Source organism: Drosophila takahashii, chromosome 2R (genome assembly GCF_030179915.1).
Source record: "Drosophila takahashii strain IR98-3 E-12201 chromosome 2R, DtakHiC1v2, whole genome shotgun sequence".
NCBI lineage: Eukaryota > Metazoa > Arthropoda > Insecta > Diptera > Drosophilidae > Drosophila > Drosophila takahashii.
Window position 1 is genome coordinate 19,064,162 of NC_091679.1, and position 14,778 is coordinate 19,078,939.

The window sequence follows — 14,778 nt, forward strand, 5'->3', positions numbered from 1 at the left end:
ACCGATTGGTGGCAACATTAGGCGTGGGATATAAGATAAATTTGCAGCCGATTGACCACAAAAATAGGAATTTACATTTTGTGTGATTCCGTGTTATTTATCGGCGCATATATCCATCTGACAAATAGGCAAATAAATATACTTTGGGTCCAAAGCGAACTTGGAAGAGGCAATTAAACATGAACTTTGCTTTTTATTAAATTTTTTTGTGATTACGAAATTCCCGATCGCTATTGACTGGTCAGTCCGAATATGGGCTGATATGTCGGACCTCGGTAATGACAAACCGGAAAATAACGGTAACAGTGCCAAACAGCTCAACACAGCCTAATAATACAGACAACAGTGAACGCTTGGGTAATACAGAAAATGTAGATCAGGCAAGTTAATGAAGACACAACAACGGCCGAAATATTTTGCGCCTTATCGCTACTGACGAGCTTTTAATTTTTCGATTTAAATCTTCGTTTGGGGGGGGACCCAAATTTATTTCCTTTTGTGCAATAGAGAAATGACTAAATGAAACTTCTACTAATTAAATACTATTCATATGCTCAGGTAACACACTGCCAACACACACTTACTTGTATCCTTGGAAACTTGTTGGTGAAAAATCCGTTTAGGCACTGACCCAGGCGAACGCATTGCTGGCCGGGATCGCACTTCAGGTATTGCTTGGGTGGCAGATAGGTAGGTCCTTGGAATGGGGACGCTTGCCTGCTAATGATGGCGTGGCTAAGAAACACGTTCGACGAGGGGTTTACTGAAAGGTGTGTTTCCTTGTGATCCTTGATGCTGTTTTGGTATTGGCCGTTTAGGAACATGTTGCCCTGGTAGTCGGCACTAACCAAAGCCAGCACAACTAGTGTAAGGCAAAGGGCAAGGTGCTCCTGAAACCGTAAATTGGCCATGGCTATCCGACTCTCTAGATCTGGTCTAATAAACTGGGGAGAAATAAGAAAAAAAATATTAATGATTAATTATTAATGACCGTGTAATATCTGAGACTGCGGCTCCGAGTCAGCGCTATTTCGTCATCGTCCAAATGCAAACACACCGAGATGACATAATTTCACAACGGGATCGTGCAAGTGCTTTACAAGTCCATTTGGTTCTCCCTTTAGATGTAAAAACGATAAGGCAGGAGTCCTACCTTTAGAGAGAAGTCAAGCACTATAGCACTAGCCGATTTGGCAGATGGGAGCAGGTGTGACTTAGAAGGAATTTCAACGAAAAAGTTTCAGCTGCCTACAGTTACTTTTATAGTAGCCAGTAGGAGTGATATCCCCCGATCATGAAAGGTAAGATCAGTTCTGTGAGCTTAAAACATGTCCACAAACTATGGTTGACAGCTGCCTAAACCAAAATTGTCCAGTGTTTCAGAACGAATTTAATGCGAATTTATTTTTGAATCACAATTCGACAACCATAAAAGAGCAGGGTAAATTTGCATGTTATTCTACCGCCACAACTTGGAGCAATTTGCGGGATGCGTTGGTAGTGACTCAAAGCTAAAAATAGTGGAATGTCACTCCAATACAAAGAAAAAACAAAAATTCGACATCTAAATATAAGTATGTACATACATATGTACGAAATTGCGGGTTTTTACCCAAACACAATTTGCATAAAACATTTTCTGACTTCGGTAAAATTTAATGACTATTAATTTTGTTTTCGGATTTAGAAATTTTTGCTAGCTTCGACTTTCTACTTCGGGATCTACAAATTTATAGATTATACATATATTGATATTTAGCTCGCGGTTACCAAAAAAATTTCATTGACATACTTTTCACGGGTATTATTGGAACTTTTACCAGAATTGGAGACAAAAAGAAAAGACTTAAGCAACAAACTTAATGAAACACAAAAACATTAGTAAAACTTTTTCTATACCCGTTACTGTTTGACCCTGACTATTAACCCTTTTGAATTTAAAGGTTAAAATTTATAAAAGAAAAGGATCCGAAAACTTTAAACAACTGTTATTCTAAAAGAGAAAAACTTGTCTGTGGAAAAGATTCACACAACAAATAGCTTTTTAATTTGTTCTTTTCCTTACTAGTTTCGTAAACGTTTATAAACAATTTGAAAAGATTGTGTGAATGATTCTAAAAGCTCAGATATTTAAATTGTATCTTAAAACTCTCCCAGCTAATAGCAAATGCATATCTACCTTTGTACATTGCACGTACATGAAAATAAAGATTTTTTTCTAGTGCTTATGAAGCGGGTCGCTCTAAAGTTGCTGTGTTGTCTGTTGACTGCAGTTTCTGCTGCATTTCCGTGGGCGCTTTTCACATAAATTTAAACTGCAAATTTTTATCTTGGGGCATTTGGCAACCACTCAGCAAAACACAGTACAAAACAAGAAACAGCAAAGTTCAGATCGCATCACCAACAAATAAATTTCCACCAAGCTAAACACAATGCACTGTGGCAGCCAAATCCGAAAACGAAATGGCTGTACACATTGACGGACGGGCGGAGGTAGGGACTCGGCAACCTCGAAGCAGCGACAACTGAAACCGAATAAATGGAACTATCCATCAATCAATCAACCGCAAATAAATTTAATTTTCAACCAAAATAGGCTGCGGCCTGGATGCATTGCAGCTTCTAAGAATGTACATAGCTCTTCGGAGGCCTGGCAGCCAATGAATGCGGAAGTATCCCTAGATGTCCTTCAAATTTTAACTTGACCGCCGGCTGTTCGGACAGTCGAAGTACTCGAAAGACTTAGCTCGAGACCCTTCCCGGATGCGGGCCACGGGGCCTGTTTCTTACACTGAAAAAATGCCGAATCTTCTCGGACTCGAAATCAAACGCACGAACGAACCACTTGAATATGATTGTGAATATTTAACCATGATTCGTTTGTTTTATATGTGCCCAGCAAAGCCAACCACATCGCGTCGCAGAAGCTGCGCAGTCGACGTCTGCATCAAAAGCCACTGAAGATGCGAACAAGTGAATCACTGGGAGCCGCAGTCGCAGCGCTGCTTGTGTCGGCAGATGAGTCAAAGCTTGCGTTGACGCCGGCGCAGCGCTCGTGCTCTTCGTATGCTCACTTTCGTTTGGTGCGGATCTTGATCTTGGCTTCTCTGCCCAGACTCAGCGCGTAGTCGCAGAAGAAGCGGCTAAAGCTTCAGACTTGGTCTCTCGACTTTGTCAGATCTTAAGTCTCACAATTCTCGCCTTCCGCTCGTCTGGCGGCTTAATTTGGAATGAACATTCCAGGGGCTTTACATTTTTAGCAGTGCTATTTCGGGCTCTATTAGGAGCTATTACTAATTAATTGTGGTTGAGGGTCTGGTCTTGGGCTTTGAATAGGTTGGATGAGTGGTTTATGATTTGGATAATTAAATTCACCGTAAAAGCAATAATTAGACTACAGAAAATTAGAGAAGTTCTAAGGTTTTTACGCATTTGTCACCAAAATGATTTGCTGTTGATTCATACCCACGCGTTGTTTTATTTCATAGAAGCAACAGTAAATTTAAATTAAAATATTATTTAATACCTCAATCATGACGTAAAAAGATCTGAGAATAAATAAGCCAAAAACCCGCTACAAAGGAATAATAAGCCGAGGGCGAATAAACAATACCCAATACAGGGCAAGTATGCCCAGATTTAAGCTCGTGCAAAACATAAAAGCATAAAGAAATTGAAATTAAATCAGGGCGCCATTGAAGAATGATAATGAAATTACCATTGATGTTAATAACACAAGTTATTTACAGAGTGTGTTATTTTCCGAACCCTGCCAGCAACAAACATTTTGGTACAATTGGTTGCATAAATGACTACGAGTTGTCAATGACTTTGCACATTAACGTATTTTAAGGTTATTTTCATTATTATTTCATCTTCCCGTTACTCGTAGAGAAATAAATAGGGTTGCCGATAAAAAATCAAAATATCGATATATAGGTAGATATTTATTTTAGAGGTGCAGAAAAATCGATGGAAACATCGATGCATCGATGTTTTTCCAATTTTTCAAAACATCTATGTTTTTTTGACCATCGATGTTTTTAGAGCCATCACTGTCCAAAGAAAAAGGAACGTTAAACGTTTGTAATATGTTAGGGGAGTGTAGGGTAAGGTGACGAACGATTCGTTTTTTGAATGTAACTTATGTAAAAATCAATATTTTTCAAAAGTGTAAACGCAGAAAGTTGCTTACATCTACTGAGCATATCCCTGTAAAATTCGAAATTCGAAATTCCAATGCAGCTAAATCCCACAGCGTTTGGCGTGAACCCTACTTTTTTTGCACTTTCAAAAGTTGTAGGGTAATGTGACGAACGATTTGTTCTTTAATGTAACTTCTCCAAAAATCAATATTTTTTAAAAGTGTAAAAGCAGAAAGTTGCTTACATTTACTGAGCATATTTCTAAAAAAATTTGGATTCGAAATTTCAAAGTAGCCAAATCCCACAGCGTTTGGTGTAAACCATCCTTTTTACAAACAAAAAAATACATTTTTTTATATATTATTTACGGAAAGGTTATTTTCGATACGGAAAAGAAAAAAGTAATAAGATAATACCCAAACTTACAAAAAAAAAATGGTCAAAGTGCAAATTTTTTTTTGTAATTAAATTAAACTGACGTCACTATTAAAAACAACAATAAAACTGCAGCAGTAAATGTTATCTGGTATTATTATATTTTTTTTTTAAAAAATCAACGATAACAGTTAAAATTCTTGAATAAAAAAAGTTCGTCACAATACCCTACAAAAAGTTCGTCACGATACCCTACAAGGTAGACTTGGAGCAAAAACGGTGTCACTCTCAAACGGCGCAAAAGAAAAAAACGCGAGGTACCAAAAACTGTTGATAAAGATCTCATGTATACGTGCATATATTTGCCTGATTTTATTTTCCACTCATCTTTGCTCTGGCACTGCTGAAACACAAGTAAATTGAATGGGTTTGCTAGTTTGCGCACCACATTTTTAGCGAAAATAACCTCACGAACAAATTACGGGACTTCTTATTAATATTACTGTAAATACATTGTCGACACGATAAGGGGAGACGACTACATTTATTTGGAATTTTTGTCATGACGTCATATATGAGATTCGACGAGTTCGTCACATTACCCTACTCGTCAAATTACCCTACACTCCCCTACATTTTTCCCTTGCAGAGGGAAAAATGATTTCAGTCAGATGTTTGCAACGCAGTGAAGGAGACGTTTCTGAACCCATATAAAATATATATATTCTTGATCAGCATCACTAGGCCGTCTGTCCGTCCGTTTTTAAGCATACTAGTCTCTCAGTTTTTAAGCTATTGGAATTAATCTTTTACAAAAGTCTTCTATCTATTGCAGGTAGTATACAACCCTAATCAAAAGTATTTTCACAAATTTGAATGTTAACTGTACTTATATTTTGAACTTTTAATATAAACATTTTGGCACCTATGTAAAGAGCACTTCAATTCCGTTTAAATGACACAAAAATGTTCTTAACCTATTAAGCACCCTTTGGAAAATTAGAAAATTATACATTTTTTTTTGAAAGTCAAATATTTAACTTTTTTTCTGGGTCTTGAAAAAAAAACGTTTTGATGCAAAGTTGTTCCCAATCAAAATTAATAATAACTGCAAAAAAAAGTTTCAAAATATTTGTCCTTGTATTTTTCACAATTTTTTGAAAATAGCTAAAAATTACAATTTTAGACGCTTTTTCTTCCTTTTCAAAATTTTACTGAGATGTCCTTTTCTTCATCAGAAAGACGTACCTTACCGGAAAACAAAGGTTTCCTTCGTGGTATATTTCATCGATTTTTTTTGCTCGTGGTTTTTGCTTGAATCTATAGGTAATGGTATTGTTGGTGTATGCGCGACGCTGCACTATGGGGAATTTTACCACTTTTTTGGCCAAACCCCTTTTCTTTAAAGTCGTTAAACTAAAAAAGTGTTTTCTAGAATACTTTTAGAGAAGACCAATTTTCAATGTTACGTTTTTGGAATTTCAATAGGGGACGCCTCTGCTAACTTACAGCTGTTATATCAGCTGTTGTATGTTGTATTCTCATGCCCCAGAAATTCGACGCAATGCTGAGACTATTAAATTGCTAAAAATACGAGTTTTAAAGCGTTGTAAGTGGAGTTTTCTGGAATTAATTCACAGGATAGTAGTGTGCACTAAGTATTTGTGTGATTAAACAATTTATATTAATCATGGTTTTCTTGTAATCGATTATAATCGAAAATAATTATTTTTGTGACCGGTCTAACACGAATATTTAAAAAACAAGAGAGAACGCTATAGTCGGTGCCCTGACTATCAGATACCCGTTACTCAGCTAAAGGGAGTGCGAGGGAGATACAGATAAAAGCGGACAGACGGGCATGGCTATATCGACTCGGCTAGTGACCCTGATCAAGAATATATATACTTTATAGGGTCGGAAATGCTTCCTTCTAGCTGTTACATACTTTTGCACGAATGCAATATACCTTTTACTCTACGAGTAACGAGTATAAAAACTAATTTTTAAATAGAGATAAAAAGCGAGTACTGCGGAATCCATCCATCACACTTTCGGGAATTTAAGAGTAAAACAAGAGAGAATGCTATAGTCGGGTTGTTGTCCCGACTATCTAATACCCGTCACTCGGCTAAAGGGAGTGCGAGGGAGATGGATATATACCATTTTATTGATTGCGTATAACTTTTTATTGAATGGTCCAATTTGAAAAATGTCTTCTACATTTCGATAGGTATAATTATTCACAACAAAATTGCATTTATACTTCTCGGAAATCTTTAACGGTGTGGGCGCCAGACACCTTTTAAAATTGTTAGTGGGCGATTGTGGGCGTTAGAGGGGGCGTGGCGCTCGGCTGAAATAAACTTGAGCTGCGTAGCCCAAGAATATGTGTGGAAAATCTCAACCTTCTAGCTTTTGTAGTTTCCGAGATCTCAGCGTTCATACGGACGGACAGACGGACAGACGGACATGACTATATCGACTCGGCTAGTGACCCTGATCAAGAATATATATACTTTAAAGGGTCGGAAACGCTTCCTTCTCCCTGTTACATACTTTTGCACGAATACAATATAGCCTTTTACTCTACGAGTAACGGGTAGGGGAGAGGTCTGTAGGTTGAGACGGTCTGTAAGTTGAGACACTCAATTTTCTCAAAACCTATCCACTAAAAAAATTGTTTTTATTTTTTTTTGAGTCCTTTTTAGTGACAAAACTTTTCGGGAAAACATTATAAGCCAAGCTCTAGCCACATTAAAGCAGTGAGAGTCGTGTACCATTTTTCACCAAAAAAATTTATGTCTACTTTTTTCAAAATTCCATTTAAAATTAATAACGTCCTTAAATTAACTTGGTAAGAGATTTAAAACATTAGTATATTAACTGTTAACTAATTAAAAAAAGAATCAGCTTAATGTGACAGTCAGAACAAAAGTTCTTAATTTTTTCCCGAAACATTCCATTTTGTGTAAGTTGAGACACTTTGAGCGTGTAAGCTGAGACACCCCTTTTTCAAACAAAAAGGCCTTAGGTCAACAGAGGTCGCTTTCTGCCTAGTACATTTCTTTGATATTAGGGGAAAAGTGAACGTTCAAAGAGCCTTTTGATTTTAATTGTCATTTGGTCTAAGTTCTAAAAATAGGTGGAAAATGATTTAGGACAAACTAAAATTGATTAAATTAACATAAATAAATAGTTCCTCATAGTTTGGAGTACTTTTTGTGTGAGTATTATTGACTCAACTTACAGACCTCTTTTTCAAAATGTCGTTTTTTGGGACTTTTCAAGAAAAATAATTTTTCAGTTTTCCCTAAGAAAAAAAAAATTTGTTTGTATGTTTTTTATTAAGCTAATAGACTAACCAAATGCGTAAAGTTTCATAAGTGAATGTCGAAATGGCAGATTAAAAACAAAAGGTGGACCAACCTACAGACCTCTCCCCTATAATGAATGTAGTCAGAAAATACAGTTTTTACGATTATATCATAACCACAAATTTTGCAAATTCCTCTTTGTTTGCACTGTGGAAGAAAGATATCAATAGATTTTAATTTGAAATGTCTACTAAAGTAAGCCGAAAACACTAATCGCATTCATTGGACAATTAAAACGGATTTTAGAGGTTGTAAAAAGAAAAATAAAGCTATAACTGTAGCAAAAAATTAAAGAAATGGCAAGTAAAATCTGACAATTTTCGATTCTATGAAACTAAAAGAGATATTCTTCCGATTTTAAATAAATTTTGTATGTGGTTTAATACCGTAATTAAACGGTACTCTTCAAGTTGTATGCATTTATCTCTAGAAATAGCAAAGTTGATCTGATCATTCCTAAGGCAGCTATATGATTTAGTTGTCTGATACGAAAGATATTCATTCAGAATAGTCGTTGGGATAATTAAAAACGATTGCTAAGATTTTACTTTGATATCTTTAAAATTGAGGGAGTTATTAATATTTGCCCAAAAATGTTTTAAAATTCCCCATAGTACGCTGCATAAGCTATAAACGAACGACATAACGGCACCTGAGAGTCAAATCCCATCAGATTCAACTGAAGAGGCTGCTTCCTTTCGCGGCGATGACTTCCCAGGGTCCTGAGTAGCAATATTTTGTCCCGTAGATTTTCCATTTTAAGGATTATTACAGGATCCACATTACTGCGCTGTGTTTTACGAGCTCGGAAGATCTCAGTGATCCTACACCCAGAAAAATGATGGACAACATTTTAGGTCATGCATAGCCTAAAACATTTTAAATGGACTAAAAGTTCCTTTTTAGGTCATGTACTGCCTAAAAATTTAAATTTTTGGTATATTTGCCCTACTATTTAGGTCCCGTATAGCCTAATATTTTAGGTCATCGTGGGCCTTAAAATTAATGCATTTTACCTAAATAAATTTGCACGGAACTCTGATACCGTTCTAGCGACGCTATAATTCCCAACCAGTTATAGCGCGGCTTGCATGGTAACCCACTTCCATCGTTGAATAAAACAGCGATTTCACTGCTGAACAGTGAAGCCTCTTCGCTCGTTTTTGTGTGTTGGAATAATGACGACTTCTTGAAGACTAAGCCGACATTGACCTCGAGTTAGCTATAAATTTCTCTGTATTTACTTTATAATATGAAACATTTTTCAGTACAAATTTTTAGGTTAAAGAAAGCCTAAAATTTTGGATAGGGGTTTTCTCATATTTTAAGGCAGCCAATTACCTAAAATCTAGGCCAAAAATTACCCCATTTTAGGCCATTAATGGCCTAACATTTTAGGTCATACAATCCTAAATTTTAGGCCATTCAAGGACTTAGCTCCAGTTTTAGGCCAATTTTACCTAAATTCTAGGCCATTTTTTGACATTTTAGGTCATTTTTTTTTCTGGGTGTAGGTGGTGGCGTTAGGCCTAAGGCATAGCATAGGGTGTTGTAGAGCGTCTTAACATTTTCGCCTTCAGCACACCCAAAAAAAAAATCGACTGAAATCGCCCTTGGTTTTAGAAAATCGCCTATGAATTTGCTTTACTGGCGATTTTGTCTATATTAAAGAAAGTAGGTTTTTAAAATCAAAGACTTCTTTCAAAAAATAAAAAAATTGACTGCAATTTAGAAATGTTTTGCTAGAAAGTAAAAAAATATTTCGTAGAATTTAGAAAAAAAGGTTTCTAAAAAATAGAAATACGGGTTGTTTTAAATATAGACAAATATTTTTTGAATAACAAAAAAAAATTTCTCAAATTTAGAAAATACTAAAATCTATTTTTGGGCTTCGGAATTATACCCGGTTGTTTCTGTGACGGCCTTTGTGTTGTTTTTTTTTTCGTTTCTGTTTGTCACCTTATTTGAATTTCCTTTAATTGAGCGCATGGGTGGTTTCAAATTGGAACTGTAATAATAACTGAAATGAGTGTACAAATTACAAATTATAAATATAAAAACCAAATAACTTACTATTTTGAGAAAAACATCTTGGTCGCCGCACGCGGGAATCGAACCGCTAACCGCTCGCCTCACAGTTTGCAGTCAAGCACTCTACTAGCTGCGCCACGCAAGCTTGAATAACATATGCATGCACGCACGCATTTGACCCCTAGGCTACCAATCCCGGAAATAATAGCGATTTTTTCTTGGGCTAAAAAAAATTGTTCTAAAAAGTGTATAAGAAGGGAAATTGATCAAATACGGTTAAATTTTTTATTTTCTAGAAAAATATTTCTTCATATCACACATTTTTATCTAAATGTTAGAAAAATCTTCAAACATTTTTTCTGTTTTTAGAAAACCAATATTTCTATTATGTAGAATTACACTAGTTTACAAAATAATATTCTTGGAGAGCTCCAAAGTAATTGATGGCAAATTCTGTTAGTGCTCGACACCCAAATCACGAAAATACCACTAATTTTTTTTTCGATGGCACAGTTTTTTTTTTTAAGTTTTTTTAAAGTTCAAAATGTTAAATATCGGACTTTTTTCGAATTTCTTCCTATATCTCGGCAAATATCCACCCAATTGGGCCAGTTTTTGTTTTATTATAAAGTCAATAGATCAGAGCTTTAACAATATGATTGGATAAGTAATGGCAGCGCAGCAGCTCGACAAAGATGAAAAATGTGTTTTTTGGTCCTCTGTAGGTCGGCTGTATGTATCGCAAAAACTCGAAATAAATCCGTTGAAAAATTATAATGGGTACAAACTTAAAGTTTACATCCCACCGGACAAAACAAGCCGAGTATGGCCCAAATTCATAAAAAATTGTATTTATGGTGGATTTTTAAAGTTCGGATTTTTCAACTTTTTTCGGTTGACAAAGTTTAAATTTTAGTTTTATCCTAGGCGGCGACATGTAAACAAAAATGAGTGGTGATGGCAGCCGGGTCTAAAAATAGAGCTCAAAGAAGCTGGGTTGACAAAAATAATATTTTTGAAATTTTAATAGCGGAATCATTTGCCCATCTTTTGCCCATGTTTGCCCACCAATTAGTTTTTTTTTGCCCACGTCCAGTTTTCGAGATATAAAATTTCGAAAATTTTCAAAAGTCACAAATTTTTGGAATTCGATTTTTTTTTTTTTTAATCGTAAGAGAATCGTTTGCCCACGTTTGCCCACCTTTTAGAATTTTGAAAAAATGTATACTTCAAAAGTTATCTTAATTATAAGTTTTTCCTTAAGAAAAAATCGTTTGCCCACCCTTTAAAACTGAATATTTTGGGAAAAAAACGTTTGCCCACCTCTTAAAACTAAAAAATAATGACTGCCCACCCTTTAAAAATACATTTTTATAAAAATTATCGTTTGCCCACCTCTTAAAACTAAAAAATATTGAATGCCCACCCTTTAAAAATACATTTTTATAAAAAGAAACGTTTGCCCACCTCTTAAAACTAAAAAATAATCACTGCCCACCCTTTAAAAATACATTTTTATAAAAACAAACGTTTGCCCACCTCTTAAAACTAAAAAATATTGACTGCCCATCCTTTAAAAATACATTTTTATAAAAAGAAACGTTTGCCCACCTCTTAAAACTAAAAAATATTCACTGCCCACCCTTTAAAAATACATTTTCATAAAAAGAAACGTTTGCCCACCTCTTAAAACTAAAAAATATTGATTGCCCACCCTTTAAAACTAAATATTAATGAAAATAATCGTTTGCCCACCTCTTTAAACTAAAAAATATTGATTGCCCACCCTTTAAAACTAAATATTAATGAAAATAATCGTTTGCCCACCCCTTAAAACTAAAAATTATTGACTGCCCACCCATTAAAAAAAAATTTTTATAAAAACAAACGTTTGCCCACCTGTTAAAATTAAATATTTATGACTTTTAATTACATGTTTAAGTTTTAAATGAATGTAAAACAATTACACAGTATTTTTATACCCGTTACTCGTAGAGTAAAAGGGTATATTGTATTCGTGGAAAAGTATGTAACAGCTAGAAGTAAGCGTTTCCGACCCCATAAAGTATATATATTCTTGATCAGGATCACTAGCCGAGTCGATCTAGCCATCTCCGTCTGTCCGTCTGTCTGTCCGTCTGTCTGTCTGTCTGTCCGTCTGTCTGTCTGTCTGTCTGTATGAACGCTGAGATCTCGGAAACTATAAAAGCTAGAAGATTGGCATTTTGCATGAATATTCTAGGAGCTCCTACGCAGCGCAAGTTTGTTTCAAAAAGCTGCCACGCCCCCTCTAACGCCCACAAGCCCCCTTTAACGCCCACAGTTTTGAAGCTATTATGAAAATAGTAACTGATATGTATTCGCTTCGTCAATACCTATCGATTGGCCAAGTAAAAAATTGCCACGCCCACTCTAACGCCCACAAACCCAATGAACGCTTAAACCTGGCCAGCGCCTACATTTCCGCCTTTCATGACCAGTAGTACCAATATCTGGCGGTAGATGGCGCAAACCAATATACACTAGCGCCATCTAGGAAATGGCATTGGAAAAAATCTGCGTTTTTTTCTGTGGTCACTCTAATTCACATTATGTTAATGCAAATTTTAAATTATTTGAAATGGGGCGCGCATTTTGTCTCTTTTTGCTCGTATACGTTTTTCACAAGTGCATTTACCTGCGCTAGAGAGAGACGGAAGATGTGCTAGGCAGAATTGAAAGTTCTAGAAAGCCTCTTCTAGAAAGAGATCCCTGGGTAAAAATCGAGCGGCGAAAAACATATAAGAAGGCATATTTCTATTAAGTTGTTTAGCTGAGTAACGGGTATCTAATAGTCGAGGCACTCGACTGTAGCGTTCTCTCTTGTTTTTTATATGTTCGTGAACAATTATATTAGCAGGCCAAAAATTTGGGTCAAGAAGTTTGGAGAACAATTCATCCGGAACAAGTATTTTAAATAAAGAATAATCTCTTATTTGTTTAAAATTTAATTTAGTGATGTCAATACCTTTTTGATTGGAAAGGGAGAGTTTCGAGACAATATGATGCATCACGTCGTTGACTGTGAGTGCTGCATTCAATCTTGACACAAAAATAGACTTCCTAGGTACCATGAGAGTGAGTGGTACCGGAGAAGAGGGAGCTGGGCTATTACTGTTCTTCCTAGGGATCATGCTAGAAAGTGGAACAAAAGGAGGTATAAGGGTATTATCTAGGGGCAGTACGAGGTGCGGCGGGGCCCCCGAAGTGGCAACAGCCGGCGACCGATTAGTAGGCCCAAAAGACTCAGGCGAAGCTACGTTCAGCGAATCTGGCCGAGATTGCATCCTGACATCGGTCGTTGATGATTCGCTCCCATTGGCATCGTCCTCATCGCACGACATATAGCTTGCAGTGGGGCTGGGAAGAGAGAGGTTGCTCGAGAGATCTGGAACATGTAGAGAAATGTTAGGCAGTGTAGGATTACGATTTATATTTAAAGATTTTTGACTAAGAAGGATACGACCTTTAAAGTTTGAGTCGAAAACATTAAACCGACTTAATCAGGGGTGTCACAGAAATCTCTTCCAACCGAAGACGGTTGGATTTTGCATTGATGCACGTAAGAACTTTAACGGATTTCGGTTGGAAATAATTTCTGTGACACCCCCGAATAAGTCCGTAAATATAGCACGTAAGGCCTGGAACTCAAGCTCCATTTGCCTCATAAATGATCTAATATCAATTTTGATATGTAGGCATGTAGGGCACGTCCAGTCCAGGTTGGCATTAGACCTAGTACGATCCGCAATTTGGGCCGCACTATGCCCCAAGTCAACACATTTAGCGTGCGCGATGTTCTCACATAACCAGCAATTAACAATTGGCTGACGAGAAGTGATTTTGCCAGTAAATTGGCAACCAACAACACAGCAAGCAGACATTGTTACAAGTTAAAGTAAGATAAAAAATGTAGAATGTAGAGAAATGTAAACAGAAAGCTTTAGTTGAGTGCCAACAAACAGCTGTGTGGCTATGAGGGCGTCGAGGGAAGAAAGAGCGCGATAAGAGGAAAGAAAGAGCGCGATAAGACCAAATCAGCAAAGAACCGTTAACTCGAAAATGAGAGCCGGTGACTGAAGTTGGAAGATGAGCAAAACAAACGGTGCGAGAGAGCGCCAAAACGACAATGTAAATAAAAAACAACAACAATGCACAATGCACTCGCGTCGTTAACTATTTTTCAATATCTTTATAAAGACGATGGTTTTAACACAAATCACTAATTTGCATTTAAACGGCGGGCTCAACCGAGTTGAGAATGAAAACTTAGGGAATATAAAAAATCGAACATTTCGACACTAAGCGAATAAATGTGGGAGCGAATGTAAAACACGTCCGTATACAACAGAGAGAGAATCAGCTGTCTTGTTCAAATTTCCTTTCAAAAAATTTTATTTCTTGATTTAAGAAATAATATTTCTTGAAAGGAAGTTTTATATTAACACTGAAACCCTAAAAATAAAATGTAACTTGGTTTTTTCTTTTGCATATTATATTTAATTACATTTAAAACATTTAACACTTAACATTTAAACATTTTTAAAAAACACATTTTTGACTTAAGAAAACATTATTATTACCCAAGGTCTGTTGAACTTCTTATGACCTGATCCATTTTCATCGCCTTTCCTCATCTAGAAAAAAAGAGTTATTGGAATATCAATGATTTGTTTATAGTTAAACAACTTTTTTGAAATAATGTTATGTAAATAATAGCCAAAATACAAACACGATGGTCAGACGACCGAGAGAGAGGAGCAAGACAGGTAGAAAATGAAGGGTTGAATATCAAATTTCAGAGAGAGAGA

General features: G+C 36.1%; 1 protein-coding gene and 1 long non-coding RNA gene across 3 annotated transcripts in view; one reads left to right on the plus strand and one right to left on the minus strand.

Annotated features, from left to right (window-relative positions):
• scaf (scarface) overlaps positions 1-2,875 on the minus strand; it is a 42,858-nt gene extending 39,983 nt beyond the window's left edge. Inside the window, exons 1-2 of one of the 2 annotated variants that reach the window (XM_017147823.3) lie at positions 2,791-2,875; positions 585-944 (exon numbers count right to left, since the gene is read on the minus strand). In XM_017147823.3, coding sequence (XP_017003312.1) covers positions 585-911 — 327 coding nt within the window. In that variant the 5' untranslated portion in view covers positions 912-944; positions 2,791-2,875. Of the gene's footprint in view, positions 1-584; positions 945-2,790 lie in introns of those variants that run through there. The other variant, XM_017147815.3, reaches the window with a different exon arrangement.
• Positions 1-14,778, plus strand: part of LOC138912416 (uncharacterized) — a 37,051-nt gene that overhangs the window by 1,780 nt on the left and 20,493 nt on the right. The window lies entirely within an intron of this gene.